We start from the raw sequence: 23638 nt of genomic DNA, 5'->3' as shown, positions 1-23638 counted from the left end.
TGTATTACTGTCTCGATTCACTGCAATGGACTGCACTGCGGAAGGATCACGGCGTACTGAGTCCAGGTACTTACGGCGTATACGTTTTAGTTCAAGAATGGTTTCCGTCAACACATTCATGGTAATTCGTCAGGTTGCATCGTTGTGTATTTTTTACGTGATGAACCTTATGCAGTTCTGGAGAGCCATCGTGGCGCTCGACGTTAACGTTGGAAGAAGAGAGTGTTTCAAACCTTGCGATCTTATCGGATGGATTGACTGCGACTCGGTGGCTCCATTACAGAGGAAGATAGCGAGAATGTCCGACGGTATTAATGAGTCGTTGCCGCATAGCATGCTTACATGCATGTATTCAATTTTTTCAGAGTTTGTCCAAACTCTGACATCGTCGTCAACGTGGAGCCTACATGCGTTCGCCCAACGTTGGAAACCTCCATGCAGCATCTCGCCATCTCGACCGAAGGTAGTGTAAACACAGTAGAGACAGCAGCTCATGAGCAGACACTACGCCTGTCTTCCAAGTCAGTGCCATCTTAGTGTCTGCTACTCATCATGACCACTGCCACCACTACCAAAACTGCGAAGATATGACGGGTGAGAGCAGCTGACGAGAAACAGTGGTTTGAGTTAGCGAAGTCAGGTAACGAACGTTCAGATATGAGTAGTAGATACTGATAGATGTTGTGTTAGTTGTCAAATAAGAAGAACTTCTGGGGGTGAATAGTGAAGTAGAGGTGTAGTAGTCACCGCGATAGGAACTCAGTCAGACGCAAGCGACATGATCTACGAGCAGTACCAAACGACAATTCAACGTATGAAGGAGCGGATGACCAAGATCGCCAAGCAGTTCGGAATAGCCATCGATGGTCACACTGGTAAGCTTGACCATATGAGACTCGTGCGAGAAAGACGCTAACTTCGCAATCCCTTTTCAGAAGAGCTGATATTGTATGACCTGCTCAACACCATGTCGACCCGCATCACAAAGTCAGAGCATATGGCCACCAACCTAGAGGTAGTCCAAGACTGTCTTCGCGAGGCAATCGACAACAGGTCACCCGAGATTCTTGGAGATCAGCCGGCGCACACGTCTGACAGCATCGAACTCAAACCAGCCTTCTTCCTGAAGTAAGTCAAGAGTGTCATATAAAACAAGGAGGCAGTTGCTACGCTCAACGGAGAGTTGACCGCCCATCTCAACGAGGCGTGCTCGCGTCTGAACGACCTCCAACTCGGCGAAGGAACTATACAAGCACGGCTGCAGCAGTTCTGTAAGTACGTGATCCAGCAGACCAACGACTCCTAAGCTCTCCATGGTCAGCTTACCGACGCTGTCGACTCTTCTCCCGGCGCCAACGACATCAGCATCTCAAGCAATGCCTCTAGTCTGAACGCGCACTTACGTTCGTACATTGCGGCCGTGGGTGTCAAGCTCAAAGCCTCTGCCGAGAAGCACGAAGCGACTGAGAGCAAGCACGACGAGCTTGTTTCCCGATTGACGGAACAACTCGCCGGCTCCACCACCCTTCTGAGCTTCCCATCCGGCAGCGACGTAGAGAGCGCACTCACCGCCTACATCGCCGCAGCCACAGCAGAGCTCAAGGCATCACGTAAGACTGTGCATCTGACCTCGCAGTGTCTCACCACCTCCGCCGCAAACCGAGGCTTCCAGTTCAGTAAGCCTGACCAACAGTCCACGGACGAGTTGGCCAAAGAGTACGTCACTTAAGCTGAACGTTGGCTTAGCAGAATGCAACAGAACCACGAGGAGCACAACCGCCAGCTAGCTGTCTTGGTGAAGGGCGCCCTAGAGGCACTCGGCCAGAGGATGTTGGCGGACTGTGACATCAAGACAAACCTTTCGACTTACATTGGCGCAGTCGACGCTAGACAGTCAGAGTACGACCGAGAGAAGAAGGTCTTTGAGGATAGGCTTACGATCGCCTCACAGAAGTTGAACGTCACGCTAACGGCGGATGCTTCAGTCGCTGACCGGCTGGCTGCATTCATCAGCGGCGTCACTTCCGTTATTGAGAGCAAAGATGTCTTGATTGAAGGCATCCAAGATTCTATCCGGAAGAGCGCGCAGCAACTAGGGATTCAGCTTGGTGCAGATCTCTCACCTGCCGATACTGCCACAGTGTTTAGCAACAGCGCTGTCAGCAACCTCACACAGGCGCAACAGCTTTTGTCGGACCTAGAGAACGCCGTCCAAGACATGATGACAGAACTGTGCGTCACATCCAGTCAGCCATCAGGACCGGGACAGGTAGCGGAAGTTGTCAAGCACGTCCGAGACGCCACCAAGAGCGCCAGTGATGAATACAACGACTCGCTGATGAACATTGACGGCGCCATGACTATCCTGTCCAACAGGTTCAACTTTCAACTGCCAGCAGACCCCGACGTGCTTGTGCGGCTCACTGCGCTTGGAACGGCGATTGACACATATTTCACCAACACCAAGAATCGATACGGTGACATGTGGGGATGGATGTTGAGCGAAGCCATGGGTACAATGAATGAAGTAACGCGTGGTACCGACATTCCGCCACGCGGAGCTGCCCATCACGTACCAGCTATCGATGGCTCAGAGTTCAACGTCCGCCTTTGGGCTGCCCTCGAGAGGCAACGCGTCACGAATGCTATGGACAAGCATGCCGCCACCAGCACAGCGACCAAAGAGGAAATGTTACGCTGTTTACAAGAGTGGGTCGAGCGTATCTATCGCACCTTGTATCCATATGGGCGTGCATTTCCGATACTCCGACCCAGCTGTGGTCTGAACGAGCTAGATGTGTGGTTGAGGGGTATCGAGACCAAGTTCAGTGACAACCTCATTGCGAACAACGAGCAAAGCCTGGACGTGTCGAAGTCGCGAGACAATTCTCTGATCCGGTTGCGACAGTGCCTGTACGACTTCGTGTCGGATGTGTTCAAGGCCGCGAATATCACCACAGAGAACTGGCCCGAAACTTACGCGGATGACGATCCTGTGCTCGCAACAAACGCTGAAAAGTTTGCCGCCGAACGTCTGGAGTTTTTCCGAGAAGCGATTAAAGAGTTGGACAGTGAGGGGGAGGACATTGAAAACTTCATGGTCGAAGGACGCGAAGCAATGAACGAGCTGGTCGCCCAAGCCCATAGGGATGTCGCTAAATGGACACCGACACGCGACAAGAACGGCGTCTGGCTGGCGGCGCTGAAGAGGATGATTCAGGAGATCATCGACAAGAACCACGCCATTGCCAAGGCAACCAGCAAGACCCTCTCTAGCATGATTGCGGCTGTGGACAAGATCTTCCAAGATCTCTTCGACACAAACAAAGTCCCCAGGCCAGCATGGGAAGATACCACCATGATCTCCCCCACCGCTTGCATCTCGTTCTTCAGTAGATTGCCCACACTGTTGGCGTTGGGTCTTGTCAATCACGAAATCAACCTGTTACGCCAGCAAGAAGAGATTCTCCAACTTCAGTCCTACCGGGACAACACCATCCCAGAGTTCATACAGTTTGTTCGCAACGTATACGAGGCTCTGAAAATCGACGCGGGTCATTGGAGCCCACCGACCACCACTGACACTGCCGTTGTCTTCAGGGGTTGGCTTCAGGGACGACAAATTGAGATCTCTAGCAAGTGGAATTCAGAGACGAAGAAGCATGAGAGCGAAATGACGGCAGCTCTCCAAGCATTGGCCAATCTCATCTCAAGCACTTCGCAGCTGTTACCTCCTGCCGCTCCAGTCACAGCAACCGGCGCTGCTACAGGGCTCACGATTGCAACGTGCGATGACGTTGGCAGGGCTAGTGCAATCGGACTGAAAGACTCACTCAACAAGCTCAAGAAGGACACCAACATGCAGCTCCAGTTACTGGTTGATGAGATCATTGAGCTGGCTTATGTCGCGTGTCGTTGTGCCGGTGTGGTCGAGCCAGATTGCTTGTTTCCCCCCATCGACGTCTGGAGCACGAATGATCAGTTGATTCAATGGCGTCAAACCTTTGAAGGCTGGTTCAACACAACGTTTGAGCAGAACCAAGCCGCTTTCTTACAGTCCCGCGAGCACGACCTTCACTTCCAGTACGGCAAACTCCTCTCATGGCAAGCGCGTAAGGTCTACTTCTGCTTGCTACCAATCTATATGACACTCAATCCTGGACAAAAGTGGACAGTGTTGGACCTCGGTATGACATGGTCTTCGCTCGATATCAATGAGCAGAACACAACAGATGCGATAGCCTGGATTGAATGCGCCTGCCGCATGCTTGACCAGTTAGCTAAGGAGCGAGCTAGGAATGCGATGGCAGTCATGGATCAGCTAGAGCATGCGCGTAGGGTTGCCCAGGATGCAGACGACGTGATCGACACCATGGAGCGCACTATCGCCGAGGCGAAGGCCGTTGTTACGAAGCAGAGTGACCTCATTCAACAGCTTCGTCAGGCTTCAGCATGATCGTAATGAGACAGCCAGGCACTTACGTGTGCATGAAATGAGCGCGAGTTTCTCCAGGCGACCTATCGTCGGCGGTAAGCGTTAACATGTCTTCCTTGTTGCCGCTGCGACACCCACTACCTTGCTCCAGCTCCCTATATAGTTTGCAAACTGTCTGCCAGCTAAATGCACAAATTTCATAAATAATACAAGCAGTATCACGGTCCCAAACAGCTTCGAGTTAGCGTGCTTCGGCCGGATTTACTTTTCCGCCAGCGTGTAATTTTCTCTGTCCCACCCCATCTTTACTTTCAAACCTCACGGAAGTCCAGCTCCAGCACTGGAGCCGGGTCATACCATTCACAATGCCCACCCAGCAGCAGCTAGCCCGACGCAGCGGTGTTGTTTCCACAGCTGCACCGATGGACCGCGACCTCGGTTGAACGCAGTCCATGGGTGCGGAGACCGCTTCCAACCGCTCTCCGCAATACGTCGCCAACCCCAACCAACAGCTCACCCTCCTCCTCATATCACGATGCGGACAGTCTCGGCGCTAGCTTCGCCTCTGCGGAGATCAGTACCTACAGCCCGCCAGACACGGTGCTTCTCAAGCTCCCACAGTCTGCAAGCGACATGGGGATTCATAGGACTGGGACGCATGGGTTAGTACCACGGCGCTCACATGACTACCCAGCCTAACAGTCAGATAGGATACCCCATGGCGAAAAACCTCAGAGCAAAGATACCCGCCGAAGACACGCTCTTCGTGCACGATGTAAACACCGCAGCCACGAAGCAGTTCCTCGACGAGCACCCACAAGGCGTGCGCGTGGCTGAAAACGTTCGAGAGGTCGCCGAGAAAGCCGTACGTACATCTCATTTCCTCCCACCGCTTTATGATGAATTAATTGTTCTATCAATGATCTAAGTTGGGGGTCTTCGACCCTTATTCTGATTACACAAATATTATAGCCAATCCTCTGATGCTCTCCACTCATACATGTTGTCATTGCCGCTTCGAATGCTTGTACTGACAGCCTCAGGAAACCATTGTCACTTCGCTGCCGGAGCCAAAGCATGTAAAGGCAGTCTTCAAGGAGATGCTGGAGCCGGCAACTCTTCTGTCAGACAGCTCCGTCAACAAAGAGCGGTTCTTCATCGACTGCTCGACCATCGACCCCATGACCTCGGGCGAGGTGGCGGAAGCTGCCCATTCTACTGGTCAGGGCAAGTTCATCGATGCGCCCATGTCCGGGGGTGTCGTTGGGGCGCAGGCTGGCACGCTCACCTTCATGATCGGTGCGCCGCCAGAGGCCGTCGAAGGAGCCACCAAAGTACTGTCAATGATGGGCCGGAGAGTAGTACACCTTGGTGGGCCTGGTGCGGGTCTCAAGGGGAAACTTGCCAACAACTACCTTCTCGCGCTCAACAACATTGCAACTGCAGAGGCCATGAGCATGGGTGTGAAGTGGGGTCTAGATCCAAAGGCGCTGGCTGGTATGATCAACACGGCTACCGGTAAATGCTGGCCTAGTGAGGTTAACAACCCCGTTCCCGGAGTCATCGAGGGTTCGCCTGCAAGCAGAGGCTATGAAGGGGGCTTTGGCATCGGTCTGGCTAGCAAGGATCTCAAGCTTGCGCTCAAGGCTGCCGACGAGGCGGGTGTCAAGCTCGCTTTAGGGGAGCCCGCGAGAGCGCTTTACGATGCGTGCGAAAAGGCCGAGAACTGCAAAGGCAAAGACTTTTCAGTCGTCTACCGGTATCTTGGAGGCAAGGAGTAGCTAGAATGAATGACATGGACCCGCGGTGCCGCGGTCTTCGCATCTCCGCCGCCAAACAACTCATGTCCGGCTTGGCTGGACTGCATGACTACTGCTTTTTGTGAATAATGCGATCGTGTGGGTACGTTCCTGGCTCCACGCCTCCACATACCGAGGCCCGGAGATCTCCCATCTGGGACGACATGACCTGTAGTTCTGGAGGAGAAGGCATCTACCTAGGTATTTTACTGCGGACTCTACGTCCACCGCTTCGAGGTTATGATGCGCTCTTCTACTTCAATCTATGTCAACGCAGGCTCATCGTCCGACCACCAACCGTCTATCCTCCCGAGGTCATCAACTCACATCATCGACGCACCATTACTTCTTCAGGATATGCGTTCATCCAGTACCAAAAGATACCCTGCCGTTTACCCGCTTCTGCCTTGTCAAGTCTAAGCGCCGCGCATAGTAAGGCACTTCAGGTTTCCAAACGATCATGAGGCAACTCGGCACTCCTCGCCCCACTCATCTTCAAACGGCATACTACGCCACCACCCATGCACATCTACCGTACTTACTCTTGGCAAACAAGGCTGTCAAACATCGTTTAGGCGACGTGCAACAATGCGACAGCTTGGCCGCTGTGGTCTTACAGCTTAGGTATCCACACCGCCGTGCGCTATAGGTTGCTTTGTGGTAGCCCTACAGAACCTCAGGCCATTTTCGATGTTTGAGGTATTATCGCAGGAGGTGAGATACGTAGGCAAGATTCAGGGTGGATAGAGGAGGATGAGAGTTGATTCAAGCGCGCGGACGAAGCGTAGCGTAGAGACAAGCGTACCTAGGTATATGAGGCTAGGTACTCGTATGTCTTTTCCTGCGCTATTCAAGCTTCCTACCCTTCGTTTCTTCGCTTCGCTCTTTAACTACGATAACCGTAGAACGGTCTTTACATAATATTTACTTTCGATTCTTCCGTCTACCGTTGAACGGTAGTCAGCCCTTTAACGCTTTCGATACCTTTTGTAAATTGAGCTATTTGCTATTACACAATGAAGTCTACCATCTTCTCTCTCGCCCTTGTTGCCACGGCAAGTGCACTTCCAGGTCCGGCATTCAGGACCGTCAACAGACTGCCTAGCGTCAAGTGTATGTCATCTTCCATCTCTTCGCTTGGACTATACTGACCGAACAAGCCAACCCTCTTCGTCGCGCCAACCAAATCATTCCCGTAATCGTCGGTGGCCCACAAGATACCTTCATCCCCAACACCGTTACTGCAGCAGTCGGCGATATCATCCAGTTCCAGTTTTCCAACGGCAACCACACCGTCACGCAGTCGACGGCCGATACAGCATGCACGCCCATGGAAGGCGGTATCCACAGCGGTCACATTCCCTTCCAGGATGGCCAGACAGATGTTGGAACCTTCAACATGCCTGTTACTAGTGCCGACCCCATGTTTCTGTACTGTGCTACCGGACCACATTGCCAGGAGGGCCAGGTCATGATGGTCAACCCTGCGAATGCGCAGCAACTGGCCGACTATGTTAAATTGAGCCAGCAGAGTCAATCGAGCACTGACGGCACTGATGTTGTGGGTGGAACTGCTGGGAAGCTGGCTTTGGATACTGCTGCGTGAGTTTTCTCGCCGGATATGATGTGGTCTCGACGAACCAGACACTGACTGTACTATAGCTTCGTGCCTGCACCTCCCGAGGACCCAGCTGCGGCACCCCCTGCGGCACCCCCTGCTGCCGAAGCACCAGCAGAGACGCCACCTGCCGAGACGCCACCTGCTGAGACCCCAGCGGCAGAGGCACCAGCAGCGGAAGCTCCCGCTGAAGCACCACCCGCTGAAGAGACTCCCGCGGCAGAAGACCCAGCTGCAGCTCCTGTTGAGACCACTACTACTCCTGCTGAGGCCACTGCTGCTCCTGCTGAGACCACTGCTGCCATGGCTTGAGGAGCACGTACTCAAAGCAAACGGAAGGACATTGAAGAGGGTGGGTTTGATGGTTTTAGAGACAGATGAAGTATTCGAATATAAGAGCGAAATGACTGTGCTATTCTATGACGCGACCCGTGTTTCCACTGAATGATCTGGTGAGTAAATATGATGCGTGATGCAAGTTTAAGTCTGGTGGGATGGCGCTGATTCATGGACATCGCCGTCTCCTTGTCAAACAGTACATGAATACTCGAATGACAATATGCACCATGACCACATGAGAAGCATGAAAGGAGAGAGCAATGTCTGAACCATGGGATTTGAGGTTAGGAATATGAGTCAAGAACTGTCTTCTTCGGTAGTCTTGATATGTACTGACAAAGTCTCTGCATGTGCTAGCACAGTCCTCTTAGATTACTGTATTGTGATAAGTTCACACATCGCGTCTGCTGTATCTTGAAATCACGGAGATATTCGCGTCACGTATTTACATCATCAGCTTGATGTCAAGATAGCACAAGGTATGTCCGCATTTTACCAGTCTGCTTACATACATCTTGAAACTTACCAGAAAGATCAACACATCACTCGGTCGCCACATCCCAATCTTGTCTGGACGAACACACGTCTGAATCAGAGTAAAAATCATTCTGTCGCAAACATGAGGCCACAGTTCCCTTACGACCGCTCACTTGCACAGCCTCCTAGTCGTGACGGGTACACGCGGTAGGCTCCGGGTAGGTGTAATGTTGAGAAAATTCGTGGTGGCGATCAATCTCTAGACTACGCCTTCTCGTTCCAAAGTGTGGAATCCGAAGGCGACACAAGAGGCTGTGTACTCTAGCTCAGACGCAGGGCTAACTAGTCTGGGCTAGGCTTCATGATGAATGGTTCGCACAGGAACGACGGACTCCGGAACGTCTACGCGAGACCAACAGTCTTGACGTTGCTTGGTTCTTCTAAGGACTTATGCACACCCTCGACCGCTGTCTCGCTACTCTCTCTTGCGTAGATGCTGTGTAGAGAGTAATAAAACATCATATGCGCTCCTTTACTGTCTGGAGCAAACCAAGAGATACAACCAAGGTAGCACCCATGCAAACATGTACAGATCCTACCAGTAAATAGTAACTCAACCGATGCATACAATTAGCAAATATTCCATCGCCTGTAAATGTCGGCGATTATCGCAAGGGCGCTCCTCGGCCTAAAAAGGAAGATGAGCGCCTTGACCTGTCCTCTCCCAAAGCTCTCCAAAATCATGCATGTCATCTCATGACAAAATAGGGTTGTGCATGCTCTCCCCAACTATGCGAAGCTATTCCGAGGCCTTTCGGACAGCAACCTTGCTGACGTGCAGTGATGGCTCAGCAGACGGTCGTCAGGCGTCTACTAAGCGCTGCTGTCTCGACGGGCGAATCAACGAGCAAGCAAACCAAACGCTTTCCTTAAATATCACCTTTTCTCTACTCATGCCATGACGTAAATAGAGCAACGGAGACACGTCCAAGTAAAGTACGGAGCGCGGCTGGTCTATTGGTTCATCAACGTAAAATACCGCAGATGCTTAAGGGTGAGTTGCTTTCGGAACAACTTGGACACCACAACCTTTTCGGACCGACAGCACACGCAGTGCGTCGTGGGGTAGGCTGCCAAGGTCGCAGAAGCGGTCATCTAAAGCATGTCAAGATCTTGTATGCAGCAAGCCTCTTACTACTGTAGCTCAAGGTCAGAAGCTTATGTTGAGGTGAAGCGATTGCTCTTCTCATCGCGATGCAAATACAGATGCTCGAATGTGCTACTGCATGACGCTCTCGCGCACATGGTTCAAGGGTACCAGGTCCATGGAACGCTGAACTCGGGGGATTGTAACGGTCAACGCGCCTGGTGATCCAAGTTGACGATAAGAGTAATCACAGCGCCAATGACGCAAACAAACTTATCAAGACTGGGCGGGTGATGGGCACGGAACAGCCAAGCTTCTGGAGCTCTTGGCCGCTCGGAAATTGACGCATCCCTTTATCCATACATATCTTGGATCTTCAGGTACGAGGGCGGCGAGATGGACGAGAGCCAACAAAGCCGAGGGCAGGTGGAGCTGGTGATGGGTCGAGGCTGAGCAGGCGGTAAAATAATTTCACATGGCCGCCACTGGAAAAATAAAGCGTCTTGTTGATGCGCCATTGCGATTAGTCGGATGGACGGCCAAGAAGACAGGAGTAGCTATAGGCGAAAGCGCGCTTCCTAGCATTTGCGTCGATGAATCACTTGTGATATAGCGCTCAGACACGGTGCGGTAGGCGTGCCTTGGCCGTGACCTACTGGCCATACGGAAGGCAGCCCGTTTGGGTTGTGCGAGGTTGACGATGGTCGTGCCAGGCTGTTGCTGTGCGAATGGCCACATGGCGCATCACCGCTCGAGACAGCGTGCAGGAGATGCAGACTGGACTTGGCCAGGACAGTTGTTAACCGGTTAATCGTGGGGTGAAACGGAGGCTGGCACTCGAGGGGTTAGGTTAGAGGCCGTCCCGCTTGAGTCCCGCACCCATGCTGCTTGCGAAATAGCGCTCGACGCAAACGGCTTAGCGCTCGAGGTTGGCATCGGGGCAGTGCAAGTCTTGGGTATTTCGCAAAGGCACAACAAGGTCCATGGCCTTGGCTGGGGGTCTTGTTTGCCTTGTGCTCTCTGGAAGCCAGCATCTAAGATTGCCAGCCATTTTCCTTGAGCAAACAGCGTGATTGTCGCGTCACGTCTTCTCGCCACTTGATAGTCTTTACGAGCACCCAGGGACACGAGCTGCCATAGCCACACTCGACCGCGAACGAGTATGCGCAGCCAGAACACTGCCACTCACTAGTCCATAGCATCAGCTCTTCGAATCATTCCTTCGCTCAATCGCTCTTGCCGCAGACGCAGCGTGCCCAGGTAAGCCCACCATCGCTCTTGCCGGCTGCGACCACAACACAGGTGCTAAGACGACGACGTAGGTACCAGACTCCTTCCCAGGTACTCGCCTCCGCTCTTTACAACGCGACGACCAAGGCTGCAGCGCCGCCCTCTCGCCTCTACCACGACAGACGCCCTCTATAACCTGCATGTACTCTCTGTATGAGGTCTTGTTCATAATCTAGCACACTCACCGGAAGTGCACACCTGACATTGCTACGCTTACGGCCACCACCCGCCTGCCTGCTGCACAGCCCACCCTCAGCCTTCCACAGCTGCCTGGAAGGGGCGCCAGACTACCGCAATGGCGAACACCGATGCAAGCAATGCTTCATCAAGGCCACGGGCACCGACCATCACCATCGACACATCTGCCACCAACGACCCTACCATGGGCGACTCGGTCCCCCTAGGAGCCATTCAAGATAACAACAGACCTGCAACATACTCTAATACCGACAATGTCTCGCCTACACACTCGAGGCAGCAATCGCAAGAACTGCGTAATGCGCACTCGTTCGATAGCAAGGAGAGCAGACCCACGAGCCCGCATAACATCAGCTCACCGGTCACGGCATGGAACAGCAACGCCGGTTTGCTCAACGTCCCTGGTGCCCGGTCCCGAGGCAACTCGGTTGATTCGGCGACCGACAATGGTGAATCCAATAGCTCGGGCACATATGTACCATCATCACAGGGCGATACGCTAAAGGGAGACTTGGGACCGACTGAAATTATGAATGATAAAGATGCTTTGAAACCCGATCCGGGCACTGAGGCTGACTTTGAGGTCGAGAACAACAAGTTCGCTTTTTCGCCTGGACAGCTGGCGAAGCTCTACAACCCCAAGAGTGTAAGAACTACGCTTGGACCGCATTCATGTATATCCTAACAACATCTAGTTATCCGCTTTCCATGCTCTTGGTGGCCTTGATGGATTAGAAAAAGGTCTTCGGTCCGACCGCAGAGCCGGTTTGAGCATCGACGAGCAGCAACTGGACGGTGTCGTGACTTTCGACGAGGCTACTACTCCGAGCAGGACAGAGTCTCCGCAAAAGTCGTCTCCAAATGGAGTTGCACACACCGACAGCGCCCCAGCCGGTTCCAAGGAGAACGCCTTTGCTGACAGGAAGCGCATTTTTAGTGACAACCGTCTGCCAGTGAGGAAACCGAAGAACATCTTCCAGCTAGCCTGGATGGCCTACAACGACAAGGTCCTGATCTTGCTTACGTGCGCTGCTGTCATTTCGCTGGCCCTGGGACTGTACCAAACTTTTGGCGTAGAGCATGAGCCGGGCGAGCCTGCTGTCGAGTGGATCGAAGGTGTCGCCATTATTGTCGCCATTGTCATTGTGGTTGTTGTGGGTGCGGCGAACGACTGGCAAAAGGAACGGCAATTCGTCAAGCTCAACAAAAAGAAGGAGGACAGGACTATCAAGGTGGTTCGCTCAGGCACGACTCGCGAAATCTCCGTCTACGACATCTTTGTTGGAGACGTTGTCAATCTGGAGCCTGGTGACATGATCCCCGTGGATGGTATTCTCATCCAAGGCCACGGCATCAAGTGCGACGAGTCTTCGGCTACTGGAGAGTCTGACCTGCTCAAGAAAATGTCTGGCGAGGAGGCCTTCAAGGCCATCGAAAGGCACGACAATCTCAAGAAGGTCGACCCGTTCATTCTGTCTGGCGCCAAGGTCTCGGAAGGTGTTGGTTCTTTCATGGTTACCGCTACTGGTGTGCATTCCAGCTACGGAAAGACGATGATGTCTCTGCGCGAAGACAGCGAAGTTACTCCGCTCCAGAACAAGCTGAACGTTCTTGCGACGTACATTGCCAAGCTCGGTGGAGCAGCTGCCCTGTTGCTCTTTGTTGTGCTCTTCATCGAGTTCCTCGTCCGTCTGAAAGGCAGCCCCGACACCCCTGCCGAAAAGGGTCAGAACTTCCTCAACATTCTCATTGTCGCCATCACAGTCATTGTCGTTGCCGTGCCCGAGGGTCTGCCGCTAGCCGTCACTCTTGCATTGGCGTTTGCCACGACACGCATGTTGAAAGACAACAACCTGGTCCGTCTTCTCCGATCTTGCGAAACCATGGGAAATGCAACCACCATTTGCTCCGACAAGACAGGTACATTGACACAGAACAAAATGACGGTTGTCGCTGGCTCTCTAGGCACTGCTCTTCGCTTCGGGGACCACAAGCTCAAAGCGGCAGCACCACCACTTGACGATGGCAGCAAGGGCAAAGATGTGGCAGAGTCGCCTGTAGAGAACCCCAATGATGTTTCGGCACCCGAATTTGTTGCGACATTGAACCGCGATGTCAAGGACGTTCTACTGCAATCAATCATCCAGAACACGACCGCTTTCGAGGGTGAGGCTGGAGGCCCTGATCCCTTCATCGGCTCCAAGACTGAAACCGCGTTACTCGGATTCGCACGCGACTTCCTCGGCATGGGCAATGTCGCCCAGGAGCGGTCCAACGCCAACATTGTCCAGGTTATTCCTTTCGACTCGGCCATCAAGTGCTCCGGAGCTGTTGCAAAACTTAACGATGGTCGCTACCGCATGTATGTCAAGGGCGCTTCCGAGATCTTGCTTGGAATGTGCGATAAGATCGTCACAGACGCCAACAAGGAGCTCGTCGAAACATCCATGACAGGCGACAACCGTGAGACGCTCGAGCAAGTCATCACCACCTACGCGTCTCGGTCTCTGCGAACCATCGGCCTGATTTACCGTGACTTCGAGAGCTGGCCACCTGCTGAGTCTTCGAAGAACGAGGATGACCCGAGCCAAGCTGTCTTCAAGGACGTGTCCAAGAAGATGACTTTCCTGGCTGTTGTCGGTATTCAAGATCCTCTGCGAGAGAGTGTCCGTGAAGCCGTCAAAGACTGCCAGCACGCCGGCGTCTACGTCCGCATGGTCACTGGTGACAACGTCCTTACCGCCAAAGCCATCGCCGAAGACTGTGGAATTCTTGTACCTGGAGGTGTCGTCATGGAGGGCCCTACCTTCCGCAAGCTCTCAAAGCGAGACATGGACGCTGTCATCCCCAAGCTGTGTGTTCTCGCTCGCTCTAGTCCGGAAGACAAGCGTAGGCTTGTCAAGCGCCTCAAAGAGCTTGGCGAGACTGTTGCAGTCACTGGTGACGGAACCAACGATGCGCCAGCGCTAAAGACAGCCGACGTCGGTTTCTCCATGGGTATTGCTGGTACAGAAGTCGCAAAGGAGGCATCCGCCATTATTCTCATGGACGACAACTTCGCTTCCATCGTCAAGGCACTACTCTGGGGACGCGCGGTCAACGACGCTGTCAAGAAGTTCCTGCAGTTCCAGATTACTGTCAACATCACCGCCGTCCTGCTTACCTTTGTCTCTGCCGTGTCTAGCGACGACCAAACCTCTGTGCTGACTGCTGTTCAACTGCTCTGGGTCAACCTCATCATGGACACGTTCGCCGCATTGGCCCTCGCAACCGATCCCCCAACACGCAGCCTTCTTGACCGGAAGCCTGACCCGAAGTCTGCTCCTCTCATCACCCTGAGGATGTGGAAGATGATCATCGGTCAAGCAATTTACCAGCTGGTCGTCACCTTTATCCTCTACTTTGCCGGCGAGTCTATCCTCAGCTACCACAGCGAACACGAGAGGGAGCAACTGCCAGCCTTGGTCTTCAACACCTTCGTCTGGATGCAAATCTTCAACGCACTGAACAACCGCAGGCTCGATAACCGTTTCAATGTTTTCGAGGGCATCACCCACAACTGGTTCTTCATCATCATCCTGGCTATCATGATTGGTGGTCAGACGATGATCATCTTCGTTGGTGGTGTCGCCTTCAAGGTGACCAGACTCAACGGTGCTCAGTGGGGCTACTCGATAGTCCTGGGTTTCCTCTCTCTGCCCGTCGGTGTCATTGTTCGCTTGATTCCTGATGAGCTCGTCCGGAAGTGTGTCCCCGACTTCTTCAGGCGTAAACAAACTCCCGAGCTTACCATCTCCGATGACGAATATCAATGGAACCAGGGACTGTTGGAGATTCGCGACGAGCTTGCTTTCCTCCGCAAAGTACGTGGTGGGCGTCTCAGTGCCATGAAGTTCAAGGTGCAACATCCCAAGGAGATCTTCACAAAGTCTCGCTCCAGCCATTCTCTGCCTGGCACTCCAAACAACGGCCCACAGGACGACGGTTCTCAAGCGCCCCCCACACCCAACAGCCGCCGTCGTACTAGGTCCCGTTCAAACTCTGCATTCGGCCCGGCCACTGTCATGGCTGGTATCGTCGCTGGCAGTGTCGCTGGTTGGTCGCCAATCGACCGCGGTCATGGCGACAACGACTCCATCAAGTTCAGCCGCGACGCGACAAAGCAAGACCTCGAGGCACAGGACGGCATCGAAGTGCATCCAGACACCAAGTCGACTGATCCTATTCTAGCGCCCGACTCAAGCGAGTACCGCGGCCCTCCTAGCCAGAACATGGACACCACACCAGAGTTTGTCGTAGGACCATTCTCAGGCCACTCTGGAGACCACTCCAAACCGACAGGACCTGGAACATAAGGTCCTCTTTCCTTCGACCTAAATTCTTACACATTTTTACGCGCCTTTCCTAGTGTTTATAACTGTAATGCATGTTCTGCGGCGTTAGGAGTTGGTGTCTCGAGGAGCTACATTGTACATACCCCTTGCTCTTTCGATGACACTCCTCACGTTGGGCGGCAACTGCCTCGCTCGTTGTATTACTGAGACCCCTTTTCTATTACTGCATTATGGTGTAGAGAAAGCAGCCTTTGTAGCTGTATCGTTCTTCTTCACTTCTTGAGCGTGGCACTTTTCCGCGTGCGTCCAACATCTGGTAGTCAGACAGCAACAAGAAGAAACAAGAAACTCAGTTCCCCTTTGCTGTTGAATATCTGGCTCATGCCCAATTTGAATTGAAGTGATCACCCTCATAACTTCTCAACCCTCTCCTTCATCTCCCCGAGGTCTTCGCCCTCAACAGCGTCCTGGCCCTCCTTGACATACTTTGCTACTGCTTCCTTGATCCCTTCATCCCCATCGATAACATCGACCCAGCCCCTTGCCCCTTCAGCTTCCAAGACACCGACCACGCTCTCCGCAACCGTCGCACGGCTCGTCTTGCCACCCGCTCCAATCTTTCCCATCTTCACCTTGCCCGCCGGTTCCTCTGTCAGTGTACCAGGCCTTAAGCTGATTCCACAGAAGCGCTCATTAGCGGGAACATCATCTTTCTCCTCCTTGGCTACTCGATCCTGAGAAAGAACAGTGAGGACCTCGTCAGCTGCAACCTTGGCTTTGAAGTAGTTCGGCAAGATCTCCGTGTTGACCTTTTGTGCCGCCTTCCAGTCCTCGTCGTTCCACCAGGGTGCGCGTCCACGACGGGAAGAGAGGTAAGATACAGTCAAGAATTTCTTGACAGAAGGTGTGTGGATGCTGGCTTTTGTGAATGCAATAGCTGCGTCGCGGTCGACTGCAAACGTCATCTCCGCGCCGCCCTTGCCACCAGCTCCTGATTATCGTGAGTATACATGCATTCTTGTTGGATGCTATGCTTACCAGCGCTCCAGACAACCCAATCAGGCTTGACCTGCTCCAAGATGCTCTTCGCATCCCCTTCGTTCTTGACATCAGCCACACTGCTGACCAGCACGTCCAACTTTCCGGGCTGTCCTTGTCCCAGCTTCTCGATCGCAGATTTTTGAGAAGCAGTACGTATCATACTAGTCACGTTCCATGATCTGGCCAAAAGGAGTGGTGTGAGGAGTTGGGCAACTTTGCCGTGGCCGCCAATGAGAAGGATGTGGTGCGCCATTTTCTCGGGTTCTAAGAGGAAGGAACAGAAGTATCAGTATCAAGTGTAGGTGATGGTAAACGATTTGTTCATAGAAGGTTGATGTTACTGTTGGGGCCGGTTAAGCGTACTCATTCGATTTCTAAGATGACGTCGTGAGCGTCGACGCTTCCGAGTATGGGCCGACGGAGCTCCACGCGCACTGCATGATCCTACCTCTCACGCACTCTTTCCAAGGATGAATCTGGGCGCTCCTTGCAAGTTCTGATCGACGCATGCCATGATACGGTAACGTAGAAACGCTATACACAATCCAAGAACCTAGACGTGAAAATCACTGAGATGCAAAACTATAATCAACACGCTGTATGCGACCATAATGATACCCGGATTATCTAAGCACCAAGTAGCTGTGCGTGCAGTTCGATACCAAGTGAGCTACTGACGTTAGGTCGTGTTGTGTGACTTTGGGTGCGCTGTTGCAATCGATTAGCTACATCCTAGCGCCTTGGCAATTCAGCACCTCAAGGTCCCTGCAGTCGTTACGCGACGCGATCATCAGATCACGCTCCATCGCGCTGACGGCCTATGAACGTTGAGTAGACGCACCGGAGATCTTTTGTTGTTTGTGCAGAGCAAAACATGGAGCGACTGTTGTGCTGCACACGCGCCTGAGCGACCTGAAAATGTCCCTGACTGCACCTCGCAGCGGCAACCAACATGTCGAAATCCGCTTCAATCCCACAGTCGGCTCGGGTCCAGAAGGTCTGTACTCTCTGGACTCATGACGACAACTTTTCAAGAGATGAAATCGTTTTCAATGGAGAGAAATTCCCAGAACTGCCCACTAGTGCCGGCGCGCTCCTCCAGATCGTGGCGATACATACGGACAATGCTGTTCGAGACTTTTACACGGAATCCAAAGTCGATACCTTGCACAAGGATGCAAATGGGGATAGTCATTCAAAGAGACATCGACGGGACTCGATAACGATAACCGTTGATGAAAATGGCTCGACTATCCCGGAGGGTCGCCATGTTGACGCGGACAAGGCCTACGTCTTTGTTCCTAAAGCGCTTCCCGCAACCATGGAGTCCAAGTATCCAAATCTGCAAGTAAGTTATAGTCGGACTGAAAATCCGCATAGCTGACCTAAAAAAGGTCTCAATATCTGAGAGGATTGCCAAGGTATTCGGGTTCCGCAACAGGATGCAGGTCGTAGTGACTGAGGCTGATGAGGATGCGCACGAGGCTCATCACGTGGAGATCGTTTTTCGGGACGAGTATCTCGCACGCGCAGACATGTGGCGTATGGCGATCGCCGAACTCAGCAAGCGGACGGTCTACCGAGGCCAAAGGCTACTGTTCATGGGTACCATCAAGGCCACGATCAAACACATATACATCAACGGTCAGTCGGTTCATTCTGGCTACTTCTCGCCCAAGTCGAAGCCTATATTCCGCAGCGAATCAGCACGATACACACTTTTCATCCAGATGTCCAGAGAAATGTGGGATTTCGATACTGAAGGCGCTGGCGAGATCATGTTCAACAAGGTCGTAAGCGGATTTCTTCCAGACTTGTTCAAGAGATGGCTGCGAATAAATGCACGACATTTGGTCACCATCATCCTCTTTACAAGAATGCAATACGATGGAGAGCTCCTGGCCGATCGCCCGGAAGGGACCACGAGCAACACGTACGCCGATTCGCATTCGGGCACCTTCAGAGACTACTACAGAGTTGTCGTGAGCGACATGGCCAGCGGCGATTGGATCAACATTCTCTATCAGCTAAAGAAGGAGTTTAGGATGTTTCTTCGGGAGGTGTCTCTGGTCCGTAAGCCGGTGAAGCACGTCAACGAGGAAACGGGATCTGAAGACCCAGCCACTGATGTCGTCGTAGCTGGTCGACCTTCTTCCGCAAGCCAAGGCAACATCCTAGAAGCCATCAATCTGGCAGCGGCTCAATTTGCCAAAGACTACATCGATCGCGATCTCGTCCGCACGGGCATCTCCGTCATCGTTGTTACTCCGGGCACTGGCGTCTTTGAGGTTGACTACAACATGCTCAAGCTGACCACGGATACCCTGATTGGGTCGGGTATCGGAATTGATCTAGTGTGTCTCTCGCCGATGCCTCTTCACTCCGTGCCCCTGTTCAAATACCAAACGCCTCGTTCGGTGTCCGACTTGAAAGCCGAGCACGACAGGGAACAGCATGCTTCTCCGAGGATGTCGCGGACAGAAGAGGACAAAACTCCCCGCCAGAGTCAACCAGACTTTGGCTCCATGTCACGCGCTTCCACCGTACGACACATACCGATGGACGTGTCCACCGACTCATCGGACGGATGGAGGTTCGCAATGCCGTACTGGGTCGATGTGTCGTTCTGGTCTGGAACGTCTGAGGAGATTCTAGAACTCACAAAACCACGAAAGGCGGACAAGATTGTAAAGAAGTCTCGCAAGAAAGGTCGCATCTTCTCTCTACGGTGCCGATTGTACGAGCTGCAGATGATGGGTGTCATGGAGAATGAGGTGGGTGATATAGCGATTCCCTACCTGGAAGAGGACCCAATGTACCCACACCATCTGCGCGAGTTGTTCGAACCGAATGGAGAAGGCCCGCAGATCGCACCAGCAACCAAGCCTTCCGCAGCTGCGGCCGGCTCGTATTCTTCGCGGGGCGACAAAGAATATAACGAGGATCAGCTGGACGAAACAAGGGCTGCCCAAAAGGCCTGGATGGAGGCATACGACGGCGGAGTCTTTTCTCCTCTCGTAGAGAGACACTCTGCATTGGACCAACTCCAAGCTCGCAAGCGAAGGCTGAGCGATGAAATCACCAGCGGATCACCAGACCTGTCACGAAGTCTGCGTCTATCTTCTTCTTTCCGTAGTACTGGTCCGTCATTCGGGAAGACAGCTCGACCTCCACCAGACACGAACTTTCCGCAGCTGATGCGCGAGAGATCGAAAGACGTCGAAAGCCAATCTCCGCGAGGCAGCACCTACCGTATGCCAAACCTCAAAAGCGAGGGCATGCCGCGAGCCGATGTTTTGCGGCGGCAGAACAATTTGACTAGAGATAATGCTAGCGCCGGACGCCCTACGGTACATAAAAGAGGTGGTTCTGGAGACTCCCAAGATCATCGCCAAACCGTAAACTCTACCCAGAGACATCCACCAGCTCCGGCTACAAGCCGCGGGTCATCCCCCAGGCGAACTGGGCTCTTGCCGACTAGTGCCGGAACGCCAGCACCAGCTAAGCAGGACCTGAAGAGCAGACCTTCCAATTGGTTTCTTAGGCAGATGAGCTTTGGTGGAAAGGCTGCGCCGGCAAAACCAACTCTTGGCGATGCCACGATCGATATCAGTCAGGGGAAAGTGAAACCTGCAATGCTGACTGTTGAGAAGAATCAAAAAGGCGCCATTGCGGAACGGCTGGCGAGCACTCGCCATACTTCTACAGGGAAGCCGTCGCAGCCGATTGCGATAAAACCTGCATCGCGCGCAGGCCCTACGTCAGCCGAATCTCTTGCGTCTGACCGCGCAAGCCGCTCGGTTGAGACTGTGAGGGTAGCGCGATCCGACCGATCCAATGTGCCTTCGCAGCCTGGCTCAGTCGTGAGGGACCCTGGGTCAACATTTTTACTTGCGGGAGCGCGAGGTGCAGGTGAGCACGGTGGACCGAAACCAGACCTCTCTTCTAGTGGAGGTGGTAGAGAAGCTCCCCGGACTCTGTCTCCAACAAGCGCGATCGCTCCTTGGGCAGTCCTGGTCAACCCGTGTAACCCGAAGAAAAACATTATAAGCTCTAAGAACCAGTACCGGCGCTGGCATCACGTCTTCCCTAGGACGCTGAGGACAGGCACGGTGAAGTGGAGGTCGTTGTGTTCGCCTGCTGCAGTACCGCTGACCCACGAGTGGTTCCCTTCTGTTGACCAAATAGCATCAGAGTACAACGAAAGTCCATATAAAATTACGCAGAATGAGGACGACGATATTCTGGAAGCACCAAAGAGCCGAGAGTCTCTTATCAAAGAGCTAATCGCCTTTCGCCTCTCCCACGGGTTCCAAATCATCGTTGGTTCTTCCGTAGCGGAGTTTTCAGGCCGGCAAGAGAAGACTCTCGCTAGCATTCTTGATCCCGAGTACATGTCTAGTGATGGAGACACTGTTTTCATGAGCGTTGGAAACAGTATCCACCAGCTAGTGTGTGTAGCTGGGGGAGAGGTAGAGGTAAGGAGATACAACCGGAAGCCCACCACAGCACTGGAGTCGTCTGCTGGCATTGATACGCCTTTCTCGTACAAACCTTTTATCCGCACTGCGTTTGAAGACACATATGACCCTCGAGAAGTTGTGTTACGTCCACCACGGAGAGAATACAACTGGAACATCATCGACACTTTCTTGGCTGGATACCATGACGAGTTCTCGGAGATACTGCGCTTCTGGAGGGCTCGCTTTGTCCTAATTCCAGTGGATATACCAGCCATGCATCGGAGACCGTTGCCTATGCAGGACTCGCCTGAGGAGATCCGGCTCGAGGGAATTCGCAAGCTTACTCAACTGTGGCAGAAGTTCCGCTATATTCCTCCAGAAGAGCGCTACTTCCAGCCAGCGTCCATTTTGAAACAAAAGGACCCGAATCCGCTTGCAATTGAATACCACACACGCGATCCCTCGGCGGTCGTTGCGGCCGGCCCGGATCACTCCCTGCTCAACGACACTGACAGCGAGTTCCAGACGTCCATCTTCTCCGATGCGGAAAAATACCACACGTCTAGTATAGACATCAAAAAGCTCGCGGAAGACTTGCAGGGCGAAAAGGGGATTCAGATGCTTGACCGTCGATGGCATCTCAAGTTGCACTACAACTGTTTTCTCGGCTTTGACCTCACTAACTGGCTGCTCTCAAACTTCAAAGACATCGAAACGCGGGACGAGGCGGTAGACTTTGGCAACGAGCTGATGAAGAAAGGCCTCTTCCAGCACGTGCAGGGACGGCATCATTTCCGCGATGGCAACTTTTTCTTCCAGATCGCGGCAGAGCACAGGGCTCCACGGGTCGAATCTCGAACTGGGTGGTTTGGTATGCGCAAGACGGACAAGTCTGTTCCTTCCACGCCGCTGGCGGAGGCGCCTCGCACGTCGCCTCTTTTATCAAAGCACACCAAGTCACGTCCGGACACTGCCGATTCTTCGTCCAACAGCTCCGGTTCACTCGAAGAAGGGGAGAAAACACCAACACGCGGCGAACCACATAAGCGGAAAGTCGTCATGTCACGCGTTATGCGCTATGATGTAGACCCCAGAAAGCGTTCGTACCGACCCGAGATCATTTCACTGCACTACGATCGGTTGCATAACCCCGATAACTGCTATCACATCCGTATCGACTGGATGAATGTTACTGCAAAGCTCATCGAAGATGCCATCGTTACTTGGGCCACGAGCGTGGAGAAGTATGGTCTGAAACTGGTGGAGGTGCCCATCGCGGAGGTGGCGGACATCGTCGATAACCATCCATTCCGTTCGCCCTATGTAGTCAAGCTTGCACTACAGCCTCCCCAGGCTCAGCCTGAGGCGATGTGGGATTCGACGAGCTTCTCTCCACAGTACCCGAAAACCGACAAGTTTGCATATCACAAGCTCCTGCTTCGAAGGCTCAACTTTGTGTTGGACATGGAAGCTGCAAGTGCTTTTCCACCCGACGTTGAAGTTACGTATTCCTGGGGCACGCCTGATTACAAGTATACACAGTTCATCCACAAGAGCGGAGGCCTGCTTGCCCAGATATCTGACGACGGAAACCTCCTTCTGCTAGCAAATAGGCTCGCGCACAACCGTGCCAAAGACCACAGCAGGATCCGGCCAGTGGATCCCTACGAGCATAAGAAAGCCACTACAGACGGTAGTCAAAGCAGCCGTTTACCGTCGACACCCGCAGTAGAGCGTGGCAACCCGCACCGCAGTCCCTTTGCGAGTCCGCTGGCACGACCGGTCCAAGATTCCAGTCTCCTCCACACTGCGCTCACATTCCACGACCCAAGATCAGCAGCGACCACTCCAGCCGCTGCATCTAGTGTTCCCCTCACCCCTGAACAGGTTAAAGATGAGGTTGAAGCTTTCTGCTCCAACGCCTCGCTGCTGTCCGCATTCTATGCCGAAGCCTTCCGCCATGCTCCATCTCCGTCTCCACGGATTTTACCAATAGGAGAAGACAAGATTCCGAGCTTGGGACTGCCGCCAGCGATCAGTATCAGGGACGCTAGCCCAGCAACCGGAGGCTGGACACTGAGTAGCACATTTGGGGGGCCTGGCGGGATAGCTGGCCGTAGACAGGGCAGTGAGGGGAGCATGTATAGCATGGGGAAAAGGGGCAGTGTGGTCGAGGGCATGGAGAGAGCACCGCGGCGACAAAATAGTCAGGGGAGCGCTGGAACCGGAACGTAGGCACACGAATGATGAATGTATATTAGTGTGGGCGTAGCATTTCCCGCCCTTGGCTATCTCATTACTGGCATAGGCGTTAATGGCACTGGACATGTTTATTCCACAAAGGGTGCAGAGATGGTGTCTCGTGGTTCGCCCTTGGTTCATGGTCGACGCATGTGCGGCTTGGCATGTGAAGTGTGGGGTACGGCTTAGGAAATGGCTCCTCGCTACTGGCATGCACTCGAACCCCACTAACGGACCCCACGCGAGTGGCTTGCCA

The 23638-nt window shown here is 53.3% G+C and overlaps 6 protein-coding genes across 6 annotated transcripts; 5 read left to right on the top strand and 1 right to left on the bottom strand.

The window, feature by feature from the left end:
- Window positions 1–778: 778 nt before the first annotated feature.
- J4E82_002286 (uncharacterized protein) lies at window positions 779–4456 on the top strand (the record flags this gene model as incomplete). The annotated part of the gene is made up of 5 exons (XM_051728587.1): window positions 779–875; window positions 936–1128; window positions 1265–1271; window positions 1322–1716; window positions 1747–4456. 5 exons carry the CDS (start codon window positions 779–781, stop codon window positions 4454–4456), a joined length of 3402 nt encoding a protein of 1133 aa, XP_051591538.1.
- A 514-nt stretch (window positions 4457–4970) lies between these two features.
- J4E82_002285 (uncharacterized protein) lies at window positions 4971–6216 on the top strand (the record flags this gene model as incomplete). Its single annotated transcript, XM_051728586.1, has 3 exons — window positions 4971–5097; window positions 5146–5300; window positions 5479–6216. The coding sequence occupies 3 exons, from the start codon at window positions 4971–4973 to the stop codon at window positions 6214–6216; spliced, it is 1020 nt and encodes a 339-aa protein (XP_051591537.1).
- A 1034-nt stretch (window positions 6217–7250) lies between these two features.
- Window positions 7251–8164, top strand: J4E82_002284 (uncharacterized protein; the record flags this gene model as incomplete). The annotated part of the gene is made up of 3 exons (XM_051728585.1): window positions 7251–7347; window positions 7395–7836; window positions 7897–8164. The coding sequence occupies 3 exons, from the start codon at window positions 7251–7253 to the stop codon at window positions 8162–8164; spliced, it is 807 nt and encodes a 268-aa protein (XP_051591536.1).
- Window positions 8165–11400: 3236 nt separating this feature from the next.
- On the top strand, window positions 11401–15658 carry J4E82_002283 (uncharacterized protein; the record flags this gene model as incomplete). The annotated part of the gene is made up of 2 exons (XM_051728584.1): window positions 11401–11949; window positions 11999–15658. The coding sequence occupies 2 exons, from the start codon at window positions 11401–11403 to the stop codon at window positions 15656–15658; spliced, it is 4209 nt and encodes a 1402-aa protein (XP_051591535.1).
- A 389-nt stretch (window positions 15659–16047) lies between these two features.
- J4E82_002282 (uncharacterized protein) lies at window positions 16048–16931 on the bottom strand (the record flags this gene model as incomplete). The annotated part of the gene is made up of 2 exons (XM_051728583.1): window positions 16048–16628; window positions 16676–16931. The coding sequence occupies 2 exons, from the start codon at window positions 16929–16931 to the stop codon at window positions 16048–16050; spliced, it is 837 nt and encodes a 278-aa protein (XP_051591534.1).
- A 699-nt stretch (window positions 16932–17630) lies between these two features.
- Window positions 17631–23376, top strand: J4E82_002281 (uncharacterized protein; the record flags this gene model as incomplete). Its single annotated transcript, XM_051728582.1, has 2 exons — window positions 17631–18026; window positions 18073–23376. 2 exons carry the CDS (start codon window positions 17631–17633, stop codon window positions 23374–23376), a joined length of 5700 nt encoding a protein of 1899 aa, XP_051591533.1.
- Between the last annotated feature and the right edge of the window lie 262 nt (window positions 23377–23638).

This window comes from Alternaria postmessia (assembly GCF_024291825.1).
Source record: "Alternaria postmessia strain BMP 2775 chromosome Unknown scaffold_9, whole genome shotgun sequence".
Classification (NCBI taxonomy): Eukaryota; Fungi; Ascomycota; class Dothideomycetes; order Pleosporales; family Pleosporaceae; genus Alternaria; species Alternaria postmessia.
This window is presented reverse-complemented; position numbering and strand designations above follow the sequence as displayed.